At 33.0% G+C, this 25,034-nt stretch overlaps 3 protein-coding genes across 3 annotated transcripts in view; 2 read left to right on the top strand and 1 right to left on the bottom strand.

Moving 5' to 3' along the window:
• The window catches only part of LOC130446502 (DNA-binding protein D-ETS-6-like), a 54,210-nt gene extending 43,888 nt beyond the window's left edge, over positions 1 to 10,322 (top strand). The window contains exons 4-5 of the mRNA XM_056782802.1: positions 4,480 to 4,717; positions 8,089 to 10,322. Of these exons, the coding sequence (XP_056638780.1) occupies positions 4,480 to 4,717; positions 8,089 to 8,407 (557 nt within the window). The 3' untranslated portion in view covers positions 8,408 to 10,322. The remainder of the gene's footprint in view (positions 1 to 4,479; positions 4,718 to 8,088) is intronic.
• A 4,179-nt stretch (positions 10,323 to 14,501) lies between these two features.
• Positions 14,502 to 15,541, bottom strand: LOC130446810 (trafficking protein particle complex subunit 4). The gene is made up of 2 exons (XM_056783282.1): positions 15,148 to 15,541; positions 14,502 to 15,096 (listed from the first exon to the last, which is right to left on the bottom strand). The coding sequence occupies exons 1-2, from the start codon at positions 15,320 to 15,322 to the stop codon at positions 14,618 to 14,620; spliced, it is 654 nt and encodes a 217-aa protein (XP_056639260.1). The 5' UTR covers positions 15,323 to 15,541; the 3' UTR covers positions 14,502 to 14,617.
• An 87-nt stretch (positions 15,542 to 15,628) lies between these two features.
• On the top strand, positions 15,629 to 18,653 carry LOC130446809 (transforming growth factor beta regulator 1). Its single transcript, XM_056783281.1, has 4 exons — positions 15,629 to 15,850; positions 15,930 to 16,161; positions 17,352 to 17,640; positions 18,247 to 18,653. Exons 1-4 carry the CDS (start codon positions 15,719 to 15,721, stop codon positions 18,635 to 18,637), a joined length of 1,044 nt encoding a protein of 347 aa, XP_056639259.1. The 5' UTR covers positions 15,629 to 15,718; the 3' UTR covers positions 18,638 to 18,653.
• Positions 18,654 to 25,034: the final 6,381 nt, after the last annotated feature.

Below are 25,034 nucleotides of genomic sequence, written 5' to 3'. Positions count from 1 at the left end.
ATGATTCCACAATAACCCTTTGTTGTTAAAATTACAAGTGTCGTTAAACATTTGTAGTCATAATTAGGATACGTAGGCATTTTGTTTGGGATCATATCCAATATTAGTGATAAAAGTCATACATCATTGATGGAATGACATTTCTTGTTGCATCGTCAACTTTTATCGGTTTTTGGATAACCTTCTTTCATTTTATGAGTTTTTCAACTCATCTTCATGTTACCGTCTTCTGCATCAAACATCTGTATCGTCTTCCTCAAATTATTGCCAAAAACACATTAATTAAACATAATTAAACATTAAACATAATATATATTATAAACTGATTTCTCCGTGCTAAACAATCATGAATTTATACCAGGAAGGAATTTCTAGAATTCTAGAAAGTAAACAAACAAACAAAAAAATACGAACGTCTTTATAGAGGAGGGTTCAAAAAAACAATATGAACAAATCGCAGCTGTGAAAAAAAAGTAGATAAATAATACCAAACTCTCGGCGCGGCCACCAGATTTTTGACTCTCAAGACCGAATAATCAATTTTATTCAGTGGTCATTGAAAAAATAGTTTTTTACTTTACACGTTACTTTATGAACACACTGTATAACCTTGGACATAGGAATATTTAAAGAAAACGCTCGAAGAAGACCGAAGGAAATCTAGAAAACATCTGAAACGTCTATTTCAATTTTATTGCCATTTATTTTGGTAAGACGATAATTCGAAAGCCCATTATGTATTATTAAATTCCAGTTTACCACTAGGTATACTAAGTCTGCCTGTATTATTGCAACGTTTATCATTCTTCTTTTGATGTAGTACCAGACGTTTTCATTAAGATTTAGATCCGATGATTCTACAGACCTGTATAGAGTTGTTAAATCTTCTATTCCCATAAATTCTTCAGCTACTCTAGTCTATTCACTTGCTAATTTTACATAGAATTTTCATTAAAAAACTCCCGATAACTTTTTCATCACCAAAGTAGTACTGTAGTACTGTACTGTACTACACTTTTGGTATAAGAAGATACATTGAGTAAAGCATCATTGCATAAGAACTCCTATTGGTTCTTGGTAGAAGAATATTTGAAGTATTAGTAGTTAGTAGATGCGTTGACTAATCTTTACTATTTTGTCTAAGATTTAATAATTTTGCTGATAAAAGTGTAGAGTTTTCTACCTTAATATCTTGTTTAAATTCAGTTATTATGTAATTAATATTTTTCTCGTTGGTAATAAGATCTCTTGCGAACGAAAACCAAAGCGTTGCTCTCGTGACCAGTTACATTTTTCTTAGAGCATCCAAGAAGGATATTAGACGATGATGATTAATTTGGAACTAGTTTACTAAGCAAAGTTAACAAAATCAAATGCACTGACATTATTTTTACTTTAATATTATCAGAACTAACTTCTTCCTCTTTAATTTCTTCGTACGAAACTAATATATCGATTGTTTCTAAACACAATTATGGAACTTCATATCTCACGTTTAAAACTCCAAAGAATCTAACTAACTTTTATCTAACTTTAGTGAAATATTTCTTACAAACATCATTTTCTAAATTACCTATCTAAAGAATTCCATGAATTTGCTATTTACTCGTAAAATTATTAAACACTTTATCCAGTTAGCTTGTATTGATCCTGATTTTGGTATTTTATTTTTAATTGTCGTTTTGCTTCGATTCGATATCTCTTCCGCTAAAGTAGAAGTACGAGGATGGTTCCAGAAATACCTGGCCCAACAAATTTTGCAAAAAAATGTATTTATTTTTCAACATAATCTCCTTCTAGGTCCATATACTTTCCCCAGCGATGTTCAATAAGTTCGGTACCCTTTTTATAATAAGAATCGTCAAACTCCTAAACATAGCCATTAATTGTCAACATCACCTCCTTATTTTTGGAAAATCTTTGATCGCCGAGCCATTTTTTCAAGTCTAGGAACAGAAAATTATCCGAGGGGGCTAAATCTGGCGAATAGGGTGCATGATGTAACAATTCGAACTTAAATTCATTAATATTGACCATACCAATAACGGATGTGTGAGCTGGTGCATTGTCTACATGACTTGACTTTCTTCTTGCCTGCAGATGGAACGGTCTCTACCTTCTTTGAACTTCATTCGTCTTTTTCAGTCTATCGTTTTGATTGTTGTTTTGTTCATTAAGTGATAGACCCACGTTTCATTCATAGTTATAAAACGGTGCAAAAATTTGGTTTAATTTCTGTGAATCAATGCCAAACACTCGTCGAACACATCTTAACGATGCTGCTTTTGATCCATTGTGAGCAATTGCGGCACTCATCTTGCGCATAGCTTTCCCATATCCAAATTTTCAATTAATATGCGATATATCGCACTTTTTGTTGCCTGCTAGCTCGCGCACTTTCAATCGACGATCATCTGTACTGCTTTGTGGATTTTCTTCAACATTTCTGGAGTCGTCATCTCATTTGGTCGACCTCTGCGATGCGGATCTTCGCATCATCTACGGTCCTCTGCAACCCAATGTTTTACTGTTGATAACGAAGGAGCTGTTTTTTTTTCCTGAAGAAGGGAAACGCTGGAGGTACTGCCGTTTTTTACCGTGTTAACGTTTGTCCAGGATACAGCTTCAGCTTGCTTACGGACTTTTTCTTGTATGCTCTAATTAAAGCAAAATTTCGAGGTACAATTTGTATCCACCACGCCGTTTTCTTGCACTCTCTGTTTAGATGATTTGATCTGCGCAACATAACAATTTGCAATTCATCTTTTTTTCAATAGAAAAAAAATATTAACTTATTAAAGAAAAATTTGGCAGGATCGTCATGTAATGTCGAATTAAACAAGTGTAATATTTGAAAAATCTTTATTGATTGATATAATATATAATAAGATATAAACAAGTGTATACTGAGTGATAAAATTCATCTTCTATAATTGCGATAAATCCAGATAATAACATCTTTAATTCCATCTAAATACTGACTACCAGTTGAAATTGATTGTATATTATATTTTGAATATATTTGATAAACTGCAATAAAGCTTGTGTTCTGGAAACTCAAAATCGACTTTCATATTAATTTACAGCCCACTCTTTACCTAGAAACCTCATGATCTCGTACAAATTTCGAAAGTGATTTCTTTTTCGAATGGTTTCCACTGGAAAGATCTGTGGTTTTAAGAATATTTCGTTTTACATCTGGATGAGGAGAAACTTTAGACTACTTCAAAATATTTTATATTTTATAACCTTTGTTTTTATTTGCCCCATTTGAGTTGAGGACTTTATTAATATATATGATCAGGGCCGGATTAAGCTAGGGGCTTGGGGGGGCTATAGCCCCGGGCCCCAGGTCCAAGAGAGCCCCATCATTTGGAAATCATTCTGTATTTTTTGATGTGTTGATACCACAAATCTAACGTATTGATATTATTTTGTGAATTTTTCCGGGCTTTCGAATTCCTTAAGGGGGCCCCGTCATTATTTTAGCCCCGGGCCTTATAAATCTTAATCCGGCCCTGTATATGATAGATAATAGGTTGTTTTATTTGTCAACTAGATTACAACAACTTCAAACATTGATCTAATCTAATTAAAAATTGCAATTGTGATGAATTTAAACTAAAATGTTAAGTGCTTGAAAGGGCAGCCATGTGGAGGCTGCCCCCCGGTTGTACTCCGGAGGATTTATTGGTAGCTAGAAGACTTGCCGTCCGTTCTCAATCTGTGCATCACAAAATACACACGGCAAATATGATTTATAGTGGTGAGTAGATGGTACTTTCATCGACAAATTCTAGATCAATATTTGGCTAGCTCTATTTGGCCGTTTAACATGTTTTTATTTTTTTATTTTTTGGCTACGATCAGTACTTATATCATTTTATCTGTGTATTGATTTAAGGTATCTTTAATTACCTTCAAAAAATAGGTAAAAATCGATGTTTTTTAAGCTAAGTTTCGTTCAAAAGAGACCTAATATCAAGACGATTTATCTAGAAAAACATAGTCTAAGGAGTAAAAAGTTAGAAAAAAAGAAATTTACCTGCACCTTAAATAAAGGATCTGATAGAAATAAAATCAGATGTCATGATAAAATAAGAAATTTTCAATTTTTTCTCCAATTAAACCCTTTAGCCGTAGGCATAATAACTTAAAAACAATTTCCAGGCTTTTTTGAGCCAAATTTTTGTCCCGCATCTGTATTATAAACGGTTTCCAATACATAACATATAGTATATACCTTAAAGACCGTTATAATGAACCTGCTAACGTAAATATTGGTTCCATGTTGAATAAAAACTAGTTTCTATACATTTTATTTAAACCGGTCCTCAACATCAAGACAAATATACTTAAAAATGCCGTTGCGGACATTTTGGGAGGTGATATACCTACTTTTTGACCAGCCACGGGACTAGAAACTTGATTGCACTCGTATGTAATAAAAAAAAGTAATAAAAATAATTTTTTTTTAAGATCCTTATCAACTGTTAAACGCAGCTACGAGTCGATTGGTAGCGCAAGGTTCGGGTCAGATCCAACTGTGGCAGTTTCTTCTCGAACTGCTCAACGATTCGTCGAACGCCGCTTGTATCACGTGGGAAGGCACCAATGGGGAATTCAAACTCACCGATCCCGACGAGGTAGCCAGGAGATGGGGAGAGAGAAAATCAAAACCGAATATGAACTATGACAAACTCAGTCGAGCTCTTAGGTAAGAACGTAAAAAAAAACGTTTATATAGGATGTATCATTAAACTGATAATTGTATTTAGTTATATATAGATATAAATATAGAGGGTGTCTCATAAATTCCAATGTTCACTTTGTTTATTAAATAATCATATAGATATTCGAGGTACAGCCCATCGTATTCTCTGATTTTAACCCAATATTCACCAAGCTCTTTGAGACCTTAGGCTTAGATGCAAAAAATTGTCGCACTGTATTAACATCTCTCATGGATACAAGAATTTCGTTATGGATTTGAGTCTGGACTAAATACTGGATGTGGTAGGAATTCAATAGGTATCACCAAGTTCTTCGATCTTGTTCCGCGTAAATGTCGCAATATGTACTGTTGTAAGAGAACCCGCTTTTGGTTAACTAAACCTGGATATTTCTCTAGCAAAACCTCATACATCCGCATCAGCTGTCCACAATATTCCTCGACATTCATAGCTCAAACATCTGGATTGATTCTTCATAATTCCACCAGACAGGCAACAAAAGTTGAATCTACCTCTCTTTGCGACGGGTTCTGGTAATTGTTTTTTGTCTAATCACTGATTTTCCTTGTTTGGGTTGTTATCATTGCAAGTAACAATGCATCTAATGAAACAATCATCTTTCGTCAGGGCACGAATATGTTTACACACCTCTACTGGGCGTTTCCCTTGAATCTCGGTTACTAATTCGTGTGGCACTGTTCGAAAATTTTTATAAATCTTACCTAATGATTTTGAATAGTGATGTATGGTTTCTTTAGAAGGTGCAAGGGAGTTTGATAATCGGTAAATGTGGGTACTAATTTGGTTTTCTACTGCTTCCCTTGTAACCTCAATATCCCACGCAAGTAGACGACCTGAACACGAACGATCTTCAAGTGTCAAATTTCCACGATTAAGGTTAACGCAGTATATCGGTTGTATCCAGCCTTTTCTTCTTCTTATCATTGCAAACTTTTAAGGTTACAGACGGTGGCATGCTACTGTTAAATTGAAGGGGATTAGATCAAATGTATACAGTTAGGAAATTAAGAAAGTTTTAAAAGAAAGGCAATTTGGAAATCCCAAAACCAGGCAACTAGGAATTCGGATGGCGAAGGAAAATTTTTTATTGAGGAAATTGTTCGGGAAACGGTCGAATGATGAAAATTTCGTACTTAAATGAAAATGTACCTGTATTATGTATGATGAAGTCACTAAAATGTGTTTGTCTATGTGTATGTGCGTGCGTATATGTGTGTACTTTGTACAAATTGAACTCGCCGCTCTGAGTACGCCCGAGTTCTTGCTGCTGTTGTACTGGTGCGTCGTCCATAGGCTATGGCTGCTGTACCGGATTTTGAGCTGCTACTAGTACCCATTCTCTTCGTAGGTGGTAATCACACCATTCTCGACTGGTGACAGCATGTAAGTCGGTTTCAACCTGCTTATCGTTACGGTTTTTCTTTTCTTCGGACTTTGATGAAGAAAGTTTTTCTTCTTGTTCTATCATTTAGTAAGGTCGTTGCATGCTGTAATCAAATACCTAATGTGTTTTTTTATCTTCTAAGAAATTAAAAACTGAACGGCTGGGACTCACGAAGACATTAAGAAATATATATTTTAAAAATGGTTTAGAGAACAGCTTCTACCTAATATTTCAAGTTGGGAAACGCAGAGAGTTATATCAAGTGAATAGGGAGGATGAATAATGAATCGTAACACAGTTTGGCTAATGTTGTGGATGGATTAAATACTTTTAATTTTGGAAAGTTAACAGTCGCACAGAAAGAAAAAGGGTTAGTTTTGCTTAATGGTAGCCATTATGCAACTGTAACAAACCTGCATAATGTCAAACACCGTGCGATATTTGACCTTGCATGCAGCTTCTAACACTTGCACTATGATAAGCGGCCTTTATGGAGAATTTTTTAGAAATTAATAATTTCCATTTATGCTGCTGAATCTGCGATTGTAAATAAAATAACAAGACGAAAGCAGTTTGTCTTCAAACAATCTTAAATATGTTTTTTAGATTACTGAAATGACACATCATTTCTACTGGAAAAAACTTTTTCTTCTTTTTATGATTAAACTTGTGTTCTTCCATTATATATTTTGCTCTTTATTCTGATTTAATTTGTAATAATTCCATTTATTTAGGTACTAAATTTCTTTTTCTTTGTCTGTATTTTTTATGAAAGTTTTTTGAAGAATCCGTGTACAAACTTCAGTTTCTATTCTAAATGTTCTTTTTACTTTTTGAGGCGACCACGCCGAGTGCACTTCGAACGATCTTTTTCATCCTTCGACAGTTTCCCTGAAGAACTACCTCAACAAAACAAAAAAAATTTGTATTTTTATAACCTTTTCTAACTGTATGCAATTAACCTTCTTCTTCTTCGTGTGTCGTGATCGTTATCAATTATTGACTTCCACTACTTTATTTACTGCTGCAAGAAGTTGTTGATTTCACGAACGATTGACGAATATTTTTTAACCACGATCTTGTGTGTCGATCTATGCTATATTACCAATTGAAGAAGATTATACTTTACTGCCTCTCCTCTCCAATATACCTTGTAGCACGTTTTAGATAAAACGGAAATACCTACAGCCTTCTACCTTTCGATCTGTTTTATTACACCCTACCTCTTTTCTACTTCCTCATACGAAACTAAGGGATAAGTTTCCAATTGACGCGAGATCTCGCTTCGACACCTAACTCGTCTCTAGCCGAGTTATGCTGCTCCTGGAGACTAGGCATGAGCGGAGTTATGCTGCTCCTGGAGGATAGGCATGTGTGGAGACCATTGATTAAGTTTACTTAAGTTTTACGGAGATTTTTGTTCCTTAGTAACCACTTCGTATCTCCTTCTTCAGACATGTGCCTATAGAGCTGTTATCATCGGAGTAAAACTTCTTTGTTTTTAACAGCTGGACATAAGCGTTGATTGTGTAAGTTTTTGGCATCAACAATGGTGTACTCACCCTATAGCCCCGATATTGCCCTCTACGACTTTTTTCATATCCTAAGATGAAGTTACGCCTCAAAGGAACTGATCATATTATCGAGGAGGAGGTTAAAAAAGCTGTAACCGTGGTTCTAACCGGATCAACCTCAAAAGCTTACCAATACGCTTTAAATCTTCGGAATAATAACGTGTGCAGATTATTGTGGATAATAAAATTTTTTAAGGAACTTTATTTGCTTGTTATTTATAGTAAATTCCCGAAACTTCATTGTACTACAGGTAACTACAGATCACTCGATTGGTAGCATTCCACACCCTGACGGTACAACTCATCGAAATAACTTTTTGTCTTCAAATAATTCCTGTTTGATGAATATTAAATATATTTTTTTTTTCAATTTTAGGTATTACTACGACAAGAATATTATGTCAAAAGTCCATGGTAAAAGATACGCATACAAATTCGATTTTCAAGGTTTAATGGTTGCTTGTCAGGCTCAAGCACAAGGCCAAGGAGATGTTCTTCCCACTTACCACAAATATCAACCGCATCAGAGCGATTTAGGTGCTGCGTTGTATCAAACCGGTCACCCAACCAATCACAGATTACCCAGTATTTTACCAACTACTACTCAACATTCCCAAACAGGACTCTTCCCACCACCCAGCTATTGGCCCTACTCTCCAGGAACGTTCGATCCTAGAGGTGGACATTTTAATTGAAGATATTAGTGAATTACGTTCATTATATGTTCAGATAGTCTATCAAACATCCGAATCATTTTTTATACCATATCATCGTTTTCGATATTGAAAAACCAAGGCGAAAATATTATTTACCATCAATCTACATTGATGGTAAAGCTTTTTGTGTCCAGTATAAAAGATAATATAATTATCAGTACCCTGGAGGTAGTACGATGATTACTGAACAAGAAATCTACTGAACTGTAGGTCTAAATCTGATCTAAACTTTACTACTAACAAAAAATAAATCTGAGGAAGAATCAAGATGTAAAATTTATACAATATTAAGAAAGGTACTTTTCTATAATACACATCAATAAAGTGAATAGTTTATAAGCCGTTTTGCGCCAATATATAGACAACCAAGATTACTTACACACCATGAGGACTTCTCGGAAACTATACTTGCGTGCATAGAAATCGGCTCACTATAAACTTTTGACTGCAACTGTATATTTTTTTAATTATTCATCACATAAAAAAAAATATTCTGTTTTGAAAGACAAAAAACTTATTTCGATTTCTTATAAATTGCTAGGAGCTCCTCTTGCCCTAATAACAACTCTCATACGATTAGGCATAAATCTAATAAAAGTTAGCTATTGTTTCTTGTGGGAGGTTAAGATGTTGAGCTAATCTTCTTCTACGGCAACAATAAGCTCTGGGATCGAATTTGGAGTAGGCAGTTTAGTTCGAATTCTTCTTTTTTTTAGCTTAGGTCAGGACTGTAACCCGAAAACCGACTTCTGCATTGTAATCTTGCACACTTTTGGCGGTATGCGGCCTTGCATTGTTATGCATAAAGGTAAATTCGTCTACAATGTAAGATAACACATGAAATGCCAAAATCTCCTCGATATATATATCTATCGGTCGTTAAGCCTCTTCTTCCGTGAACACGGTCACCCCTACGAAGGAAAACAGGGTCGGTTCGTGCTCTAGTAGAAAATGCACCACAGATCATGCAGGAACCAGTTCCATAAGCACTCCGATCTTTAAAGAAGTAATCTCTCTTGGTCTTCAGTATACTTTCCTTCTTCAGTCGCTACCATGGAGGTGTATTCTGGTCTCATCTGATAACAGAACTGTTGAAGAGCTAGAGTAAGTTTTGGACTAATCGCAGGTGTTTTAGGGGTAAGGTTATTTCATTCAGTCTTCATCTTACTGTTCACTGAATAATAGTCAATCCTCGCACCTCATGAAGCTGTCGTTGCACTTGAACGGCATTAAGATGACGATTTCTTAATGTTGTTGCACAGTAAAGAGGAAATCACGAACGGTTGTCAATCACCTTCAGCCTTTTCCAGGTCGCTTATGAAGGGATCGAATCTCCTCATAACGTTGGAGCACTTCTCGAACCCAGCGCGGGTCATATCCAATTGACAAGCAACAGCTCGCTGACCAAGTCCATTTTCGATTAAAGCAATAACTTGGGCAGCTTTTTGTGGTGTAGTATCCATTAAACTAACACAATTGAATGTTATTTAGATTCTAAATACAAAAAAACGAATAATATGCAAATTTCAGCAATAATTTTAATACTTGACAAATATGTTTTTTCGTTACCATCACCACATAAACAAGTTTCCTTTGTTTACTGGTTACTACGTATATAAACGATAAGCCTTGCATTAAGTTCACTATGTTGAACATTTAAAATCGAAATAAGTTTTCATAAATGTATACTCACATTAAAGCATATTAAATTGTCTAAAATAGAAGATTTCTTTTTTTGATCTGATGAATAATTTAGAAATATATATATAGTTAAGTGTGTGATAGGGTTGACCAGATCATGATCAGAATGTTTGGGAAACTAACCAGGATCACATTCATTGTTAATTAGAAACTGCTCGCGGTTATCGGATGTGATCTGATCTTTCTATCTTGGTGGGTAAATGCGATAAGATGAAGGGTTGTTTAGTTTGTTAATGTTTATTTCAACTTTACAAATTACAAATTCCCACTGATATGGTAGTCGTTGATTATTTCTTATGAGCAGCATAATTGAAATATAATTTGCTCAGTACCATATGGAACAACTGAACAAGTATCATGGCAAAATTAATGGCCGAAAAAAGGTTTTTGTAGATCATGTTTTTTGCAATTTCCATTGAAAATTGAACGCAACGTTCGGAAACTATGATAAAAATCTCATTCTGGGCTAGAATTCGCAATCAGCTGATCTACATAATTTCCGAAAAAGCTCTATAATACATCATAATACATTTCGGATTTTTGTACTTAATTGGATGATTTCTGAACATATTGTGAAAGTATTATGAAATTTTAACTGTTGTAATGAACATTATATGTTCTAATTTTTTTATGTTATAATCTTTTTTTGTACAAGTACCGTTAAAACAAAAATATTGATTGTTGTACTTATAGAAATAAATAAGTAGTGACATTTTGCTTAGTTTTATTTCTTGACCTCACTTATGATAATTCTGCTTCACAAACGATAAAAATAATGGATTTATGTTCCAAAATAATTAACTGGTTTATTCATGTAGATACGACTCTTTTAAACAATACTGGAAAATAGTTTTCCTACGTCTGGATACATTATGCACTAGTTACTGTTTTACTGAAACGTAACAAGTGCGAAATACACTTTCCAACTACATGTGTACACTATTTTTCCTACGACCACGTGGAAAATTCTTCAAAAAAACGTATTCTTTAAATAAGAAAGTCAATTAAACAATATGTTGAAAAGTATATAAACACGTGTGCTGAAAAGTTAAAAAATCCTACAAAATATTTTTTATAGTAGATGACAAAAACGAAAAGAATGACTATTATATATTTTATAACTAAAGAACAGAAAAAGTACCAATAGAACAATAATTTTTTTATAACTATATTAGATACCTAACAAGAATTAAATAAGTTTTAACACAAATCACAACAAACTTTCAATTTTCATTGTAAACACTAATATAACTTCAAAAAAATCATATTGTCTACTTCTTCAGTCTTCTTAAATTTGGCCTTTTGCCTTTCGGCACCCAGCCAGATTCATATTGTATACGCGTATTATCTCTTGAGTTTGAGACCATATATAACATAAGAAAAAGAAGCAATTAAATACATGTAGGTTTTGTTATTTTTTAATACTTGTGTGAAATAGTTACTTTCGTAGGTAAGAATGTGTTTTTTTTCAATCAAAGTAGACTTTGCAGTACTAATTTGAATCCGGAAAATGGCACTTTACGGTATCATTTTCATCAGAACTTTTTACCTTGTATTTCTTACGCCAGTCGCAAAACATCGCATATTTTTCGTACCTTTTCGAATACTTCACTGGAATAATTTGCCCTACCGCTTCCGCACGTTTCGCAGCTATTTTATTTGAATTATCAGCCATTCATTCGGAAAATATTTTTTGTTTTTCCAAAAATTTCAATATATCTGCCTTTGTTTACTTTGTTACCTTAGTGACTTTTTATTTGTTTAAATAGTAAGAGAATAACCAAAAGAGATATTTTTCAGTAAAATTGTCGAATATGACACTTCATATTTCAATATAATTTTGCTTTTTATTTAAAACTGAAAACATTATGTAAAAAAAAATATTACGATATAAGTCCGTGAAGTACTCGATTAGATATTCTTGACTCGACTCCCTCGTCGCCTCGTCCATAAACATCTATCTCTTTTCGTACTAAATTACTTCCCAGACTTATAACGTAAATAACAATTACATAGATCATTATTGCAAAAAAAGTTAATCTTTTCATATCCAACGCGAAACTAGAATGACGTTTTTGTGTGAAAACAACAAATTGTATTTTGTGTTGCATAATGGCTAGTGGAAAATGTGAGAACAACAACTTTCTATCAATCTTCTGAAAATTCTTTTGATGTCTTTTCAACTTCAAGAGCAAATAAGCTTTCACGAAATTTTTTCAACTACTACAACTTCAACAAACATTATAAGCAATACTGAAGTTACTGATATCAGTAATTTTTTGTTGTTCCAAAAGTCTTAAGAACCTGTCTTCTGACATATTAGTCTGATTCGGCCGACGTAGCGCATATCGCTAGTGCCACCTATCGGTAAGGGTTCTATCAGACGGTGCGGAATGTACGTGCGTCACGACTATTGCAGAACAGGGTAAGCTAATCAGCACCTTGACGCACAGATCACAGAGTTCCGCATCCAGCGCGTGGACAGAGCATGTGCGTCATGAAAGTGTCAAACGTCACAACGTTCAGTTTTAAATACACTTCCGCTACCGCCATCTAGCATAAATTTAAAGCGCTCCGAAACATGGCGTCCGCTCCAGAACGTGTTTTGTTGTAACATATGTGTCACCAATGGATTCCGTTAGGGTGGTACAACGGTTTCGTCCGCTGAATGCGACCATTATAAGTAATAACCTGACATGATATGATAAATAGTGTTCCTAAAGTGGTACACAAAATGAACGCGAGCACGACGCTCTAGACGTTTATAAATGTCAGATAGTTCAACTTATTGAGATACTGGATAAAGCATATAATGTTCGGGCTTGAACGCGCTCTTGACATCGAAGTTAACCAACTTTTTACGCGCTCATCGTAACTAAACGTCAAAACCATTACCTTACTTTTTTAGTGTAGTTTGTAGTTGCAGATACTCCGAAAAATGGCTTCTCTAAGTGAAAGGCTAGATACAAAAAATTTAGCTGTATATAGGAAATTATTTTTCTATTGGAAAATATCATGACGAGAACTGGTGATTAACTGTCTAATCGACAATAAGGTTTTCTTATTGAATGTTTTGTTGATTCTCTGCTCAATAAGTTCAAAAGTTGATCATATAAATCCCGCTTCATTTATCTATGTTTAAAAAATTCGTCTGGATCTATTCCTATTCCATATACCCCCTGAAATACTCCAAGAGCTTTTAAAATTTGTACTTTCAAGTTTTAATAAAATTGAAATGGTATAATTGTTTCCCTTGTTGCAAACTGCAGACAGACTCTCAAAAGTTACTTAGAAAAAAAAGTTAATGTTTAATATATAAACACTGGTAATTCAAAAATTATTATTTATCAAATTAAATAACATTTTACTTATCCATATTGAGTCATTTTGATATATATATATATATATATATATATATGTGTGTGTGTGTGTGTCGGTCAAAAGTTTAAGACTTCATTAAAATGACATAATTGTTTATCAATTGTAACAAAATCCCTAAAGATAAATAAAAGAAATGTACACCTGCATATCCTATTGTTAATTTAAAAGTTATTGGGCAATAAATATGTATTGTTTTCACACTGACTGCATTAGAGCCGGCTGGTAGTCACAACAATAGTTTTAAGATGTGCCTAATAACTAATTGCTTTGCTTTTATTTTCCTTTCAAAATACTATGTTTATACAAGTTCAAGCTAATTTAGATTTCCTCAAGTGGGTCCCGGATCTATTTTAGCCCTACTACTTTCTAATCTGATGCTGCCTTTATCATCGACTACAGTAAAACAGCGATTGAGAGACACGAGGTTGTATGGTCGTGTCGCCATTCGATAACCTTTGCTGATGCCACAAAACAAGAAAAAAAAGGATGCAATAGGCCCTTGCCCATTGAGGCTGGACTAAAAAAGATTTTAAAAAAGTTCTTTGAATTTAAGTATAGGGTATTCGGTTCGGAATGAACAATTTATATTTGATGCAGTGTACAAGATGATGTTAAGCTGTGCAATCCCAACAATCAAGCATGATACTGGCGGTTTGATCAAATTCGGCAGAATTATGAAAAAGGATCAGTACAAAAAATTTTAGAACAAAACGCCTTTCCTGTGGCTTAAGATTAATTTGAGATGAATTCAATTCCCTACAAGACAATGATCCAAAGCATAGTTCTAAATTATGCAGAGGATATTTGTAAGAGAAAGAAGTCCAAGGGGCATTGATAAAGATGGTTTGGCATCGTGAGACCCCAGATCTCAATCTCATTGAATTTTTGTGGAAAGAGCTTAATAGGAGCGTCCTTAATTGTGGTCCATTGTAGTGAGAAGAAATGTGGAATGCTTTATAAGAAAATGGGAGAAATATGGTACAATTCTCTATTTGATGAAAAATCAGTGTTTTATTGGATGATTTAAGTTTAATTAAGATGGTTTTAAATTTTTGGCCAGCAGTGTATATTAGAATCCTTAAATGCTTCTATAAATACTAGGAAAGCTTATATATTATTTATACCTACTTTTTCTATCTGTTCTAATACATTTTTCAAATTACTATCAAATAATTCACACCTTATAGGCATTTCTAAAGAATAAAATGGATTTTTTAAAGCATAATCAGCATACAACTCATAAATGCGTTTAAGTAATATCTCCACTCCTATTTGAGCCCTATCTGATACTATCATAATTTTGACACCAGTAAGAGTTTGAAAACAATTTAATCGGAATGTATCAGCTTCAAGAACCTCTATTCCAGAAGATTTCGGTTCAGGACTTAACTGGCTAGCAATTGCAAACAATGGATAAAACATACTGGCCAGAAATATTTTTTCATTTGTAGTCATTTTCGGCCTTCCGAATTGTAAGGTAACTGGATAATTTTCTTTTTTGTCAAGGAATTCTAATGCACTTTGTCCATTATCCATTTGATGGCCGGTAACTGGTATACCATTTATGGCATTTAAAACATGACCAACTGAAAAGTCGTAGTTAAAATCTAAAATCCCATAATGTCATTTCATCTTACCCTGAATTCCTTCTTTTTGTCCAAACTCGACGACAATCTTTTTATTTTCTGTTCGTAACTTTATATCCAATGGGTAACTAAATTTTTTTTCCGTTTCAATTTTCGGAACTACATTGTCATAATTAAATATTAATCCTCCAGATTTTGACACAATGTAAATACCATAAATGACCATGTTCTTTAGAGCAAAATATGTTTTTATTTATTTTCAGCAAAAACAAGCTACTGGTATTATTTTCTTCTACACTTCAGTTTTTTGATATCTAGATAGTGGTCTGTAATTTCCAGTAAATAAGTAACACTTTAATATAACCTACTTTCTCTATTCATGACTATATAGCATATTTAACTAAGCAGTTATATGAAAAAGATTTTTCAACACAATTTATCCAAATATTTAGTTTATGAATACATTTTTATGTTTTAAAAAATATTGCAGAGCTGACTGATTTACCACGGAGTATAGGTAATATTGATCCAAACCAAGAAGAAAATGAATTTTGACGTTTAACCTTAGAAAAGAGTTGTTTACAAATATGTATATATTTTAAAATCCTTTAATTTTATTATTATGGCTTACAATTATTCTAGCTCCAATTTTAATAATAGCAATTACATTCCGAAGAATAATATAGAACGTACTGCTGGAAAATACAAACAGAAGGTTATGTTATTAAAACAAATGATTCGGGAGTATGTTCACGTAAGTGATTAAAAAAAAGTAGTATTCATCACTTTAAATTTGTAAAGAATACACATATAACCAAATCAAAATATTCTAGGAAAATGCTGCAATGGTAGATGAATTAGAAGAAATTCAAATGAAAATCATTATCAGAAAAGAAGAGCGAAAATTTCTTCTGAAAAAATTATGCGAATATGAACCCCAAGTAGCATTAGAAGTCCAAAACGCAGCTAAAGATGGACCTTCGTACAAGTCAAATGTTTCCAACTCATCAACTATTGGTAATTCAAATTCAGACAAAAAATCTAAAAAGAAAATTGACTCCACAGGTAATGAAATTACGTTGAATACTTTTTCTTTGCAAATTTAAATACCTATTATACTTTTTGATGAATGGAAATAAATAACATAGGGAAAACTTCCCAACCTTAATATTCTTCTTTTATAAGAAATCAAAACAAAACTTTCAATTTTCAATGAAGAAATTCCAAATTATTCGGAAAATTATAATGATTTTGTAAAATTCTAAAGTAGTTGTTCGACTATTTAATGCTAACTTTTGGAAGTGTATAAAAATTTCACATTTCCCAAGAAACGGCCTTGATTAGAATGAAAACAATACAATGTAATTGATGACAAGAACTGGCAATGAAGAAACAAACATTGATCAAAAACACAGGTATAACTACCTATAACAGAAACCAAAGAAATTAGCAAAAGTTTATAGACATGCAGGAACATTATAACAGCCTTCCAGTAACAGAAGATGTAAGATTATAGATATGCTGGAAATGTTAGGAAACAATAGGGTAACCAAAGAGGTACTGAAAAGAGAAACAGTATAACAAAAAAAGGAATGGATACAAGTAGAAGAAGACCTATAAAAACATTCAGAGATATAGCAAAAAAATTGGAATCCACTAATCAAGTGCTAGGCTACATTGAATAACTAGTTCTTTTAAGGATATTGTAAATATATGTTTTTTGTTACAAGTTTACATTAGGCATTTTTGATGACAATGACAAAAAATCTTTTGTATGAAATATTAAAAAATTATTCATCAGTACCCTGCAATTGTTCTGAAAGTGGTGTGATGTACTTCTTGATTTGTCACTTCTCTAAATGTACTAGTACTTGGTATCTATATTGTCGACGAATTCCAAATATTTTTCAGTTTTCTATCTATCCTAAAGATGGGATCACCTTAAAAAAAACAACGTGTATAAGCTATCATCAATCAAATTTTTTCACAAAATTCACAAATTTTTATCTGGGAGAAAATGACTGAATTTCCTTTTTTTGTCATACGTGAGAGACTACTGCCTCTCATCCCACCCACCGAAACGCAGCTGACAATCACTAGACTTTATTATACCACTCTCAAATGCATTCTTCTAATTATTGATTAAGAGGAACTTGGTCTTGTATTTATGTTGCCCCGGACTATTATATCATCATTTGAGATCTATGACACTCTTGTTTATTTATCATTATTATTATTTATCTATGTGCTTACAGAAAGAAGATCATCTGGAATGAAATCGAGAAAAAGTTCATCAAAAAGTAGAAAAAAAGTTGTACAACCAGTACCCGTCGACCATAATGGTAAACCAGTGTTTCCAATTGAATTGGGTAGACTTACCTTGCACTCTCTTGGAGAAGTAGTCTATAATAGACCTGAATTCCATTCAGAAAATGCTATTTACCCTGTTGGATATGTATCTACCAGAACATACGGTAGTTTGAAAGATCCCACACAGAAATGTGTATATACTTGTAAAATATCAGATGTAAACGATACACCAAGGTAATTTTAAAATTTTGTTCTGACTTAAAAATATCTTATTTAAAATTAGGCAACATTGCACGAATGTAACCTAGACAGAGAGACAACCTCTTGTGTGTGAATCATCTCACCACTCCTGATGGGAACCATTAGTTAATCATATAGTTAAGTGATATCAAGTGTCTCTTGGACATTAACATATCAAATTACTTACTTTTATTTTGTATTGATGTGACTGTGAACGTCCGTAAATGTCCATTTTTGTAATTAATTATAGTTTTTGTGTACAATAGTATTTGGTATTTAAGGCGGCTTGTAAAGGGATACGGTGTTTTTGATAGCTTGACATTCCTCAAGTACTGTAGTCAAATTATTGTAACCAAGTTTGAATAATTATTTTCTTGTTTAATATACAGTTTTTTTAAGTAGTTTTAATGTTTTAATACAAAGAATATGGTCAACCATTATGGGTTAGTCCGAATATATATTATAACATTTAGCGAAAATTTAATTTGTATTACTCAGGTTTAGTCAATTTTATTTATATAACCAGCTCAACAAGCCTTATAGGCATTAGGATTGTAGTTGTTCTATTGGTTTCCTTCATGTATTTTTGTTATATTTTAGATTTGAAATAGCATCAGATGATCATAGCCAGTCAATATCGGGGGATACCCCAGATATATGTCATTCACTTCTTCTGCAAGGCATCAATGATTCTCTATCGTTCAATGTTGTTAGTACTAGACCGAGAGGACATGACTTCTTTGGACTGTCACATCCTACAGTTCTCCACCTAATCCAGAGTTCTCCGGGAGCTCGTAGATGTTCCAACTATAAATGGATTAAATTCGAGGTTTCAAAACAGTGTGAACCTTTTACAGATGACAACGATGCTGGATTAAGTTATGAGTACTTGCAGAGAAGTATAAATTTTTGTAAATATAAAATGGCACCCGACGTTTTACAGAGACCTGACGATTTTTTAGATACTAAGGATAATTTAGTTCTTTTTTAATAAAAACTTTTTCGTATCTGTGTTTTTCATTCGTTTTTCTATAAAAAAAGTAATCTACATATGAAATATTTGAAGATTATCTTGAACATCTTTATCTGATTCATCAGTTTTCAAAAACATCATTTAGGTGTTCAGTTTTGCACTATTACAGAAGACATTTAATATCTGGATAACGGTAAAATTTAGGTATAGGAAAGTTATGAAATTTCTGAAGTTAAACTTTGAACACTTTTTATACACACTTTGTATAAAATGAAAAAAATTTCAGCATAGAGTCTAATACGTCTGACCTTGCTTAACGCAACGAACAGAAACCATTTTCATATCTTCAAGGGTAAAAAAATAATTATAAGGGTTTCCAACGGTCAAATTTTTTACAAAAAAATTGATAACTCAAGAAGTATGCATTTTTTTGAAAAAGGTTTTTAGACAAAAGTAATAAAATTTTACGTAGATTTGAAAAATGTATTAATATACAGGGTTTTTTTTTATTTAAAATAACAAAGTTACATTGTACTTCCTGTAGAACCGGAGATTGGCCATCTTTGAAAATATTTTAGTTAACAAACGTGGAAATTTTCATGATTATAGAAACTATTGCAACTATTCCAGCTGTTGCGATTCACCTCTAAAACAGTACTCAGTATATATCTCTGTATGTATATTATGTATGTAATAGTAGTAGTAGTAACAAGTCCCAAAAGTGGTCTTTTACTGGATGAGTGGGCAAATTGCAGGGCGAGTCCAGTAAAAGACCACTTTCGGGACGTATTACGTACAATATTTTTGAAAACCGGCGTTGTTGTACCATAAACTTCATATTATTCAGTTTACATTTTTATAACCAAAATTCTTTATTAACTAATTTTAACAATTTTTTTAACAATCGTTAATTTTTGGTTTAAAAATTAAACATTATTTTTGAATAGTTATATTAAACGTACAATTATTAGCTTTACTTATCTGTAAGCACAGTATTTCAAAATTATTCGTTGACGTGAGATTTTTTGAATTGGTCATTAGATATCTTTCATCTTCATTCTACTAAAAATTTATCGATATCCTCTTTATTAAGTACTCTAGACTTCTTTGCTTTATACCCTACGGTTTTTTACTTCATAAACGCTGTTAATTTAAAATATTTGCTTATGTCGATATTTCTTCTGGTACCTAGCATGGTCTTCAGAATCGAAGATAAACTCCACAACGAAGAAGATTTCAGCGTTTCTGATTTTTCTGACGAATCCGCCAATAACACATCCTCACAAATGCTTATTACCTTCTTTTCCAGGTACCACTTATCAAAAATTTGGTATGTTTGTTCATATCGTCTCCGGAACTTCGACGGTAATAAATCAAACGTTGCTTGGGTGGCCTACTTAACAATTTCATCTGGTATAATTTCATCATCCATTATCTCACAATCAAATGCATCATTTTGAATATCCATTTTATACTAAACGTCAAAATATGTGAAGTTATTTTATAGTTTCCAATAATACAAAACTCGGAAAGTAATTAAAAATTAGTCCGGTAAAAGCGTTTACCGTACTATCACAATAATTTTCTGGCTCGGTCCGAAAAAATGAGATTTTCTAACCTAAAAATAAACCGGAAAGTACTAATTTCTAGCCCGTTTAAAAAAAAAAACAATCGGCAAGAGTAATGTTACAAGAAACATAATTCTAATTGATGTAATATAAGAGATCATAATAATTATGTAACAACGGTAATTCGACGAAAAGCATTTACTCCAATATAAATGTATTGAACACCTTATATTTTGGAGTAGATACTAATATGGTTTATGCACTTTAAGGTGGTATGCGGGATTTTTCCGGCAGTTTTTGAGCGCCCATACCAAGATATTTTTAAAAATTACATAAAAATAAAATAAAAAAAAGTTTCGGCATGATAGGGAAATTTTAGCCCTCATCACACTTTTTATGTACAGGAGATTCCTGATTACGTTATTTTTTAGTTCATTTCTAATGGCAAATAAAACACTAAACTTTCTTCTTATTCACCTTCACTACATCATTAAACCATAAACCAATAAGTAGTGGACTGTATTTACTGTTTAACTAAATTGTACATTGAAACTAAACATTTATACACTCTTGCTAATTGACATCAACCAAAATACGTAATATATAAATATATTATACGATAGTAGCGCGCCAATAATCACACACACGCTACCAAGGCCAAAAAGCAAGTGTTACATTTCTTTTTCTATTTATCTTACGGCCCAGAGTTCGCCGACTAGACAAGCAAAAAAAGGTCTAAAAATAAAAACCACAATACAGCTTATTGCCACGGTAACAAAATTCAGTATATGCGGCGAACAGATTAATAACACGAAAGAAATATACATATACGAGGTGCGTGCACAAACACACATTTTAAATAGGTATGACAGACCCTTCCGGCAAAACAGTGGCTTGCGTGATTTTTTTCTAAAAGCCAATGAAATTTACTGTCGCTAAAACATTTTCTAATTTTTTTAATATTTTTTTTTTACATTGTTTCGGCAAAAGGAATCCACGCATACCGAGCTCAATTTATTCCTATACTTATGTTCTATTAATTCAAATAAAAATATTTTGATTCCGCTATGACGGTACTTTCAGTGTTACCGGCTCCCCCCCTATTAATATTTCAAATTGTAGGAAACTTTACAGTAATCAGTAACAGGTAGTACATAAAAAATATTTGAACAATTTAATTATTATTTATAAAATCACATGTTACTAGACGGCGCTGAATTTGGCTTCTATAGTGGTGAACAACAATACAATCTGTAATGTGTTTTTAGTGATTTTGGTGGGATTTTTTTATTTTTTCAATTTTAGTTATTTACTGAACGTGTTTGTGTGGTTAAAACAAAAAGTTGTGTTTAAGAATCGGTCTAAAAATGACGAAAATTGAAGTAACCCTTTTTAATATCATGAAATATATTGCAGACAGAAGCAGATCACTAAAAGAAGGTGTAGCGATTTTTAAAACGGGATATATGTGGCTTACAAGGTATATATTCGAAAACCATTAAAAGTTTGTGTCTACAGACGTCAGGTCTAACTTTCCAGCCCCAAGAGATAACAATTAATCTGATGATGTAGTTAAAGATTAGAAATGCATTTGTTCATATAAGTACGTGAGGAAGAGACTTGAATATATACACGAAACTACCAAAAAAATGCACCACACTTTTGTTGGCCCCTCGAATTGGATTTTAACAACTAGTACATTAAAAACACTTTAACTTTTACCACATTTTTATTCTTTTCGAAGTGTGGTTGTTATTTTCTAAGAAAAGCACTTTAAATTTTACTATTTAGACTAAAATTTTAAATAATAATTTTATTGTTTATAAAACTGCAAGATTAGTTCACATTCTGTAAAGTAAAGTTTGAATGCAAATTAACAGATGTCGCCCACTTCGTAATTTTCGGTTTTTTGGAACAAAGAATAAAATTACTGATATCAATAATTAATTCAATCGGAATTAATAATAATTAGTTTAACTAACTTCTGTTATGTATGAAATATTCCAAATTCCCCTAGCACATATAATTATTCAAAAAGTGCGCGAACCGAAAGGAAACAAAATGGGTAACAGAGAGATTATGATTTCCAAAAACCCAGAAAACTTACAGAGGCCCTTGAAAGCATTCATGAGGCACTAAAATTACTCAAATGGTTATACGAAGATGTATTGATATCTAGTTAGCCTAGATCATTTCTATGCATAATCAAAATATTGCGTTAACATAGCAACGAACAATAAATTATTAGAAGTGTCAGTGTAAAGTTTGACGTCCACCGAAATTGTGAAAATCGAAAAATTGGAGTATCGAGCCATCATCTAGTACCTGTATTTAAAAGGGTTAAGAGGTAAGCAGATTTACGAAGATATGCTTCATACCCTTGATGATCACTGTCCTTCGTATGCTACCGTGAAAAATTGGACTGCAAGCTTCAAAAGAGGTAAATTTTCCATTGAAGATGATGACCGATTGGGAAGACCAGTTTCTGTGCCAGTTCCCGAAATATATCGATGCAGTTAATGACATGATTTTATCAGACCGCCGAATTGGGCTAAAACGGATATCTGAAGCACTGAATATTTCATACAAACGCGTTCATCAGATAGTTCACGTCAATTTGGACATGAGTAAAAGCGTGCAAGGGCAGAAGCATCCCGTTCGATCTGTGCTCGATATGAAAACGATGTAAACTTCTTAAATCGAATTGTTACTATGGATGAGACTTGGGTACATTTCTACGATCCAGAAATAAAGCAACAATCGATGGAATAGCGACATTCTGGCTCTCCAAAACCTAAGAAGTTTCGTGTCCAAAAATCTACTGGAAAAGTTCTTGCTTTAGTTTTTTGGGATTGCCATAGAGTAATCATGATTGATTTTTTGGTTAAGGATAGAACAATAACTGGAGATTACTATTCGACATTACTGGCCACTCTATGGGAAAAAATTGAGTTTTACTAGAACACCCCCCTTATTCACCAGATTTGGCTCCGTCAGACTATCATCTCTTTCCTCAACTGAAAAAAAACTTAAAAGGTCTTAAATTTTCTTCCAACGAGGAGGTAATAAAAGCTGTCTGGTTTGCAGAGCAAGAAGAAACATTTTTTTTGAAAAGTCTAGAGACGTTGCAGGTTCGCTGTAATAAATGTATCCAATTAAGAGAAGAATATGTTGAGTAATAAAATATTTTGACATTGAATTTTTGTTTGGTTCTATAGTAGGTTAAGAATTTTTCAATATATCCTCGTATCAACACATAAATTCCTAATACTTCTCAAAGATAACACGCTGATAAGATGTTGACGACAAAATCATCAAATGAGTGAGAAAGTTCATATATCTGGATAGGATATGGGTAGGTCGAAGTCAAATTTCATAAACAGAATTTTATAAAATAACCAGAAAAGAATAATAGAAACAAGATTTTATAACGCCCATAATAATCTCTACAACCAGATTTGACGCAGCGATGAAAAGAAGCCAAAGCAGGGCCGGATTAAGATTTATAAGGCCCGGGGCTAAAATAATGACGGGGCCCCCTTAAGGAATTCGGAAACCCGGAATAATTCACAAAATAATATCAATACGTTAGATTTGTGGTATCAACACATCAAAAAATACAGAATGATTTCCAAATGATGGGGCCCTCTTGGACCTGGGGCCCGGGGCTATAGCCCCCCCCCCCCCCAAGCCCCTAGCTTAATCCAGCCCTGAGCCAAAGTGATGTGAACATATGGATATTAAATAGATATATCGAATGAATCTGATGGACAATACACGAATTGTAATAATAGTCCGGTCAAATTAGACCAAAAAATAAGAGTGAAGATACATAAATTCCCGTCAAGCTGAAAATCAGTAAAATTGTTTAAAATACAATTGAAAATAAAATTTTAATGCTCCTCATCATTTCCGAACTTTAGCAACATCTTCGTCAATTGTTAATTTATTTGATGAACTTTTGAATCGTTATACCTCAGAAACAGTGACTTGTAGGAAAAAATGTATTTTTACAGTTTTTGTAGATAATTTTATGATCTACAATTTTTGTCTAAGGTATTTTTATGATAAAACTCAACGTTTTGCTGAAAATTGCGATAAACTCATTTTTTTTACCTTTGACCTTGAATAAAATTTTTTCCATGCACGGATATGATGGAGAACAATCACATTCTATGTTGACTTGTATTTTAAACAATTTTACTGATTTTCAGCTTGATGGGATTTTATGTAACTTCGAATGTCTAAATTGACCGAATTATAATTTCTCACGACAAATCATCGTAAGAGTATTGGGTCTGATTAGGTATCAAGATGAAAATGTGCAACTTCTTTTCAACTGGAGATTATAGAAAAACTGTTAAAGTATGATATTAGAACATTTAAATATCCATTCCAAAAGGGAACGAAGGATTTTGGGTTGGTTTGTGGAAATTGTACCGTTTGAAGAGTTTTCGTAATACGTTGTTGCTCTTGAAGTTGAAATATCAAAAGAATTTCCACTATTTTGATAGTAAGCTGTTGTTTTGTCACAATTTCTCCCTAGCGATAGGCAAGACGACAACTTGGCTATCGAAACGCGCTCACACAGTGTTGGGTAGTGGTAGTGTCTTAAATAAGGATTGCAACACTAAACATTCAGCACAATCATGCTCACGATCACGATCTTTCCCGTTCCACTTAGTCCAGAGCATTATAATCGTTAATCCAAGTGGAATGGATTACGAGGTGTTTTAAATGTTGACATAAATTGACAAGGGTCATCGTTAACGTAAATCATGATATGAGTGACGTTCTCGCCGCAACTACATTGATCGTAGTCGCTATGTAGAACGCTCAAAAGACTA

The sequence above is a fragment of the Diorhabda sublineata genome, chromosome 7, assembly GCF_026230105.1.
Source record: "Diorhabda sublineata isolate icDioSubl1.1 chromosome 7, icDioSubl1.1, whole genome shotgun sequence".
In the NCBI taxonomy this organism is placed as follows: Eukaryota; Metazoa; Arthropoda; class Insecta; order Coleoptera; family Chrysomelidae; genus Diorhabda; species Diorhabda sublineata.
The sequence above is the reverse complement of the archived record's forward strand: the minus strand, read 5'-3'. Positions and strand labels throughout refer to the sequence as shown.

Bases quoted from the DNA above. Each gene is read 5' to 3' on its own strand.
- LOC130446810 (XM_056783282.1), bottom strand. From the start codon at position 15,322: ATGGTCATTTATGGTATTTACATTGTGTCAAAATCTGGAGGATTAATA. The intron at 15,097-15,147 runs GTAAGATGAAAT...ACGACTTTTCAG, and splicing joins ACAAAAAGAAGGAATTCAGG to TTGGTCATGTTTTAAATGCC.
- LOC130446809 (XM_056783281.1), top strand. From the start codon at position 15,719: ATGGCTTACAATTATTCTAGCTCCAATTTTAATAATAGCAATTACATT. The intron at 15,851-15,929 runs GTAAGTGATTAA...AAAATATTCTAG, and splicing joins TGATTCGGGAGTATGTTCAC to GAAAATGCTGCAATGGTAGA. The intron at 16,162-17,351 runs GTAATGAAATTA...ATGTGCTTACAG, and splicing joins AAAGAAAATTGACTCCACAG to AAAGAAGATCATCTGGAATG.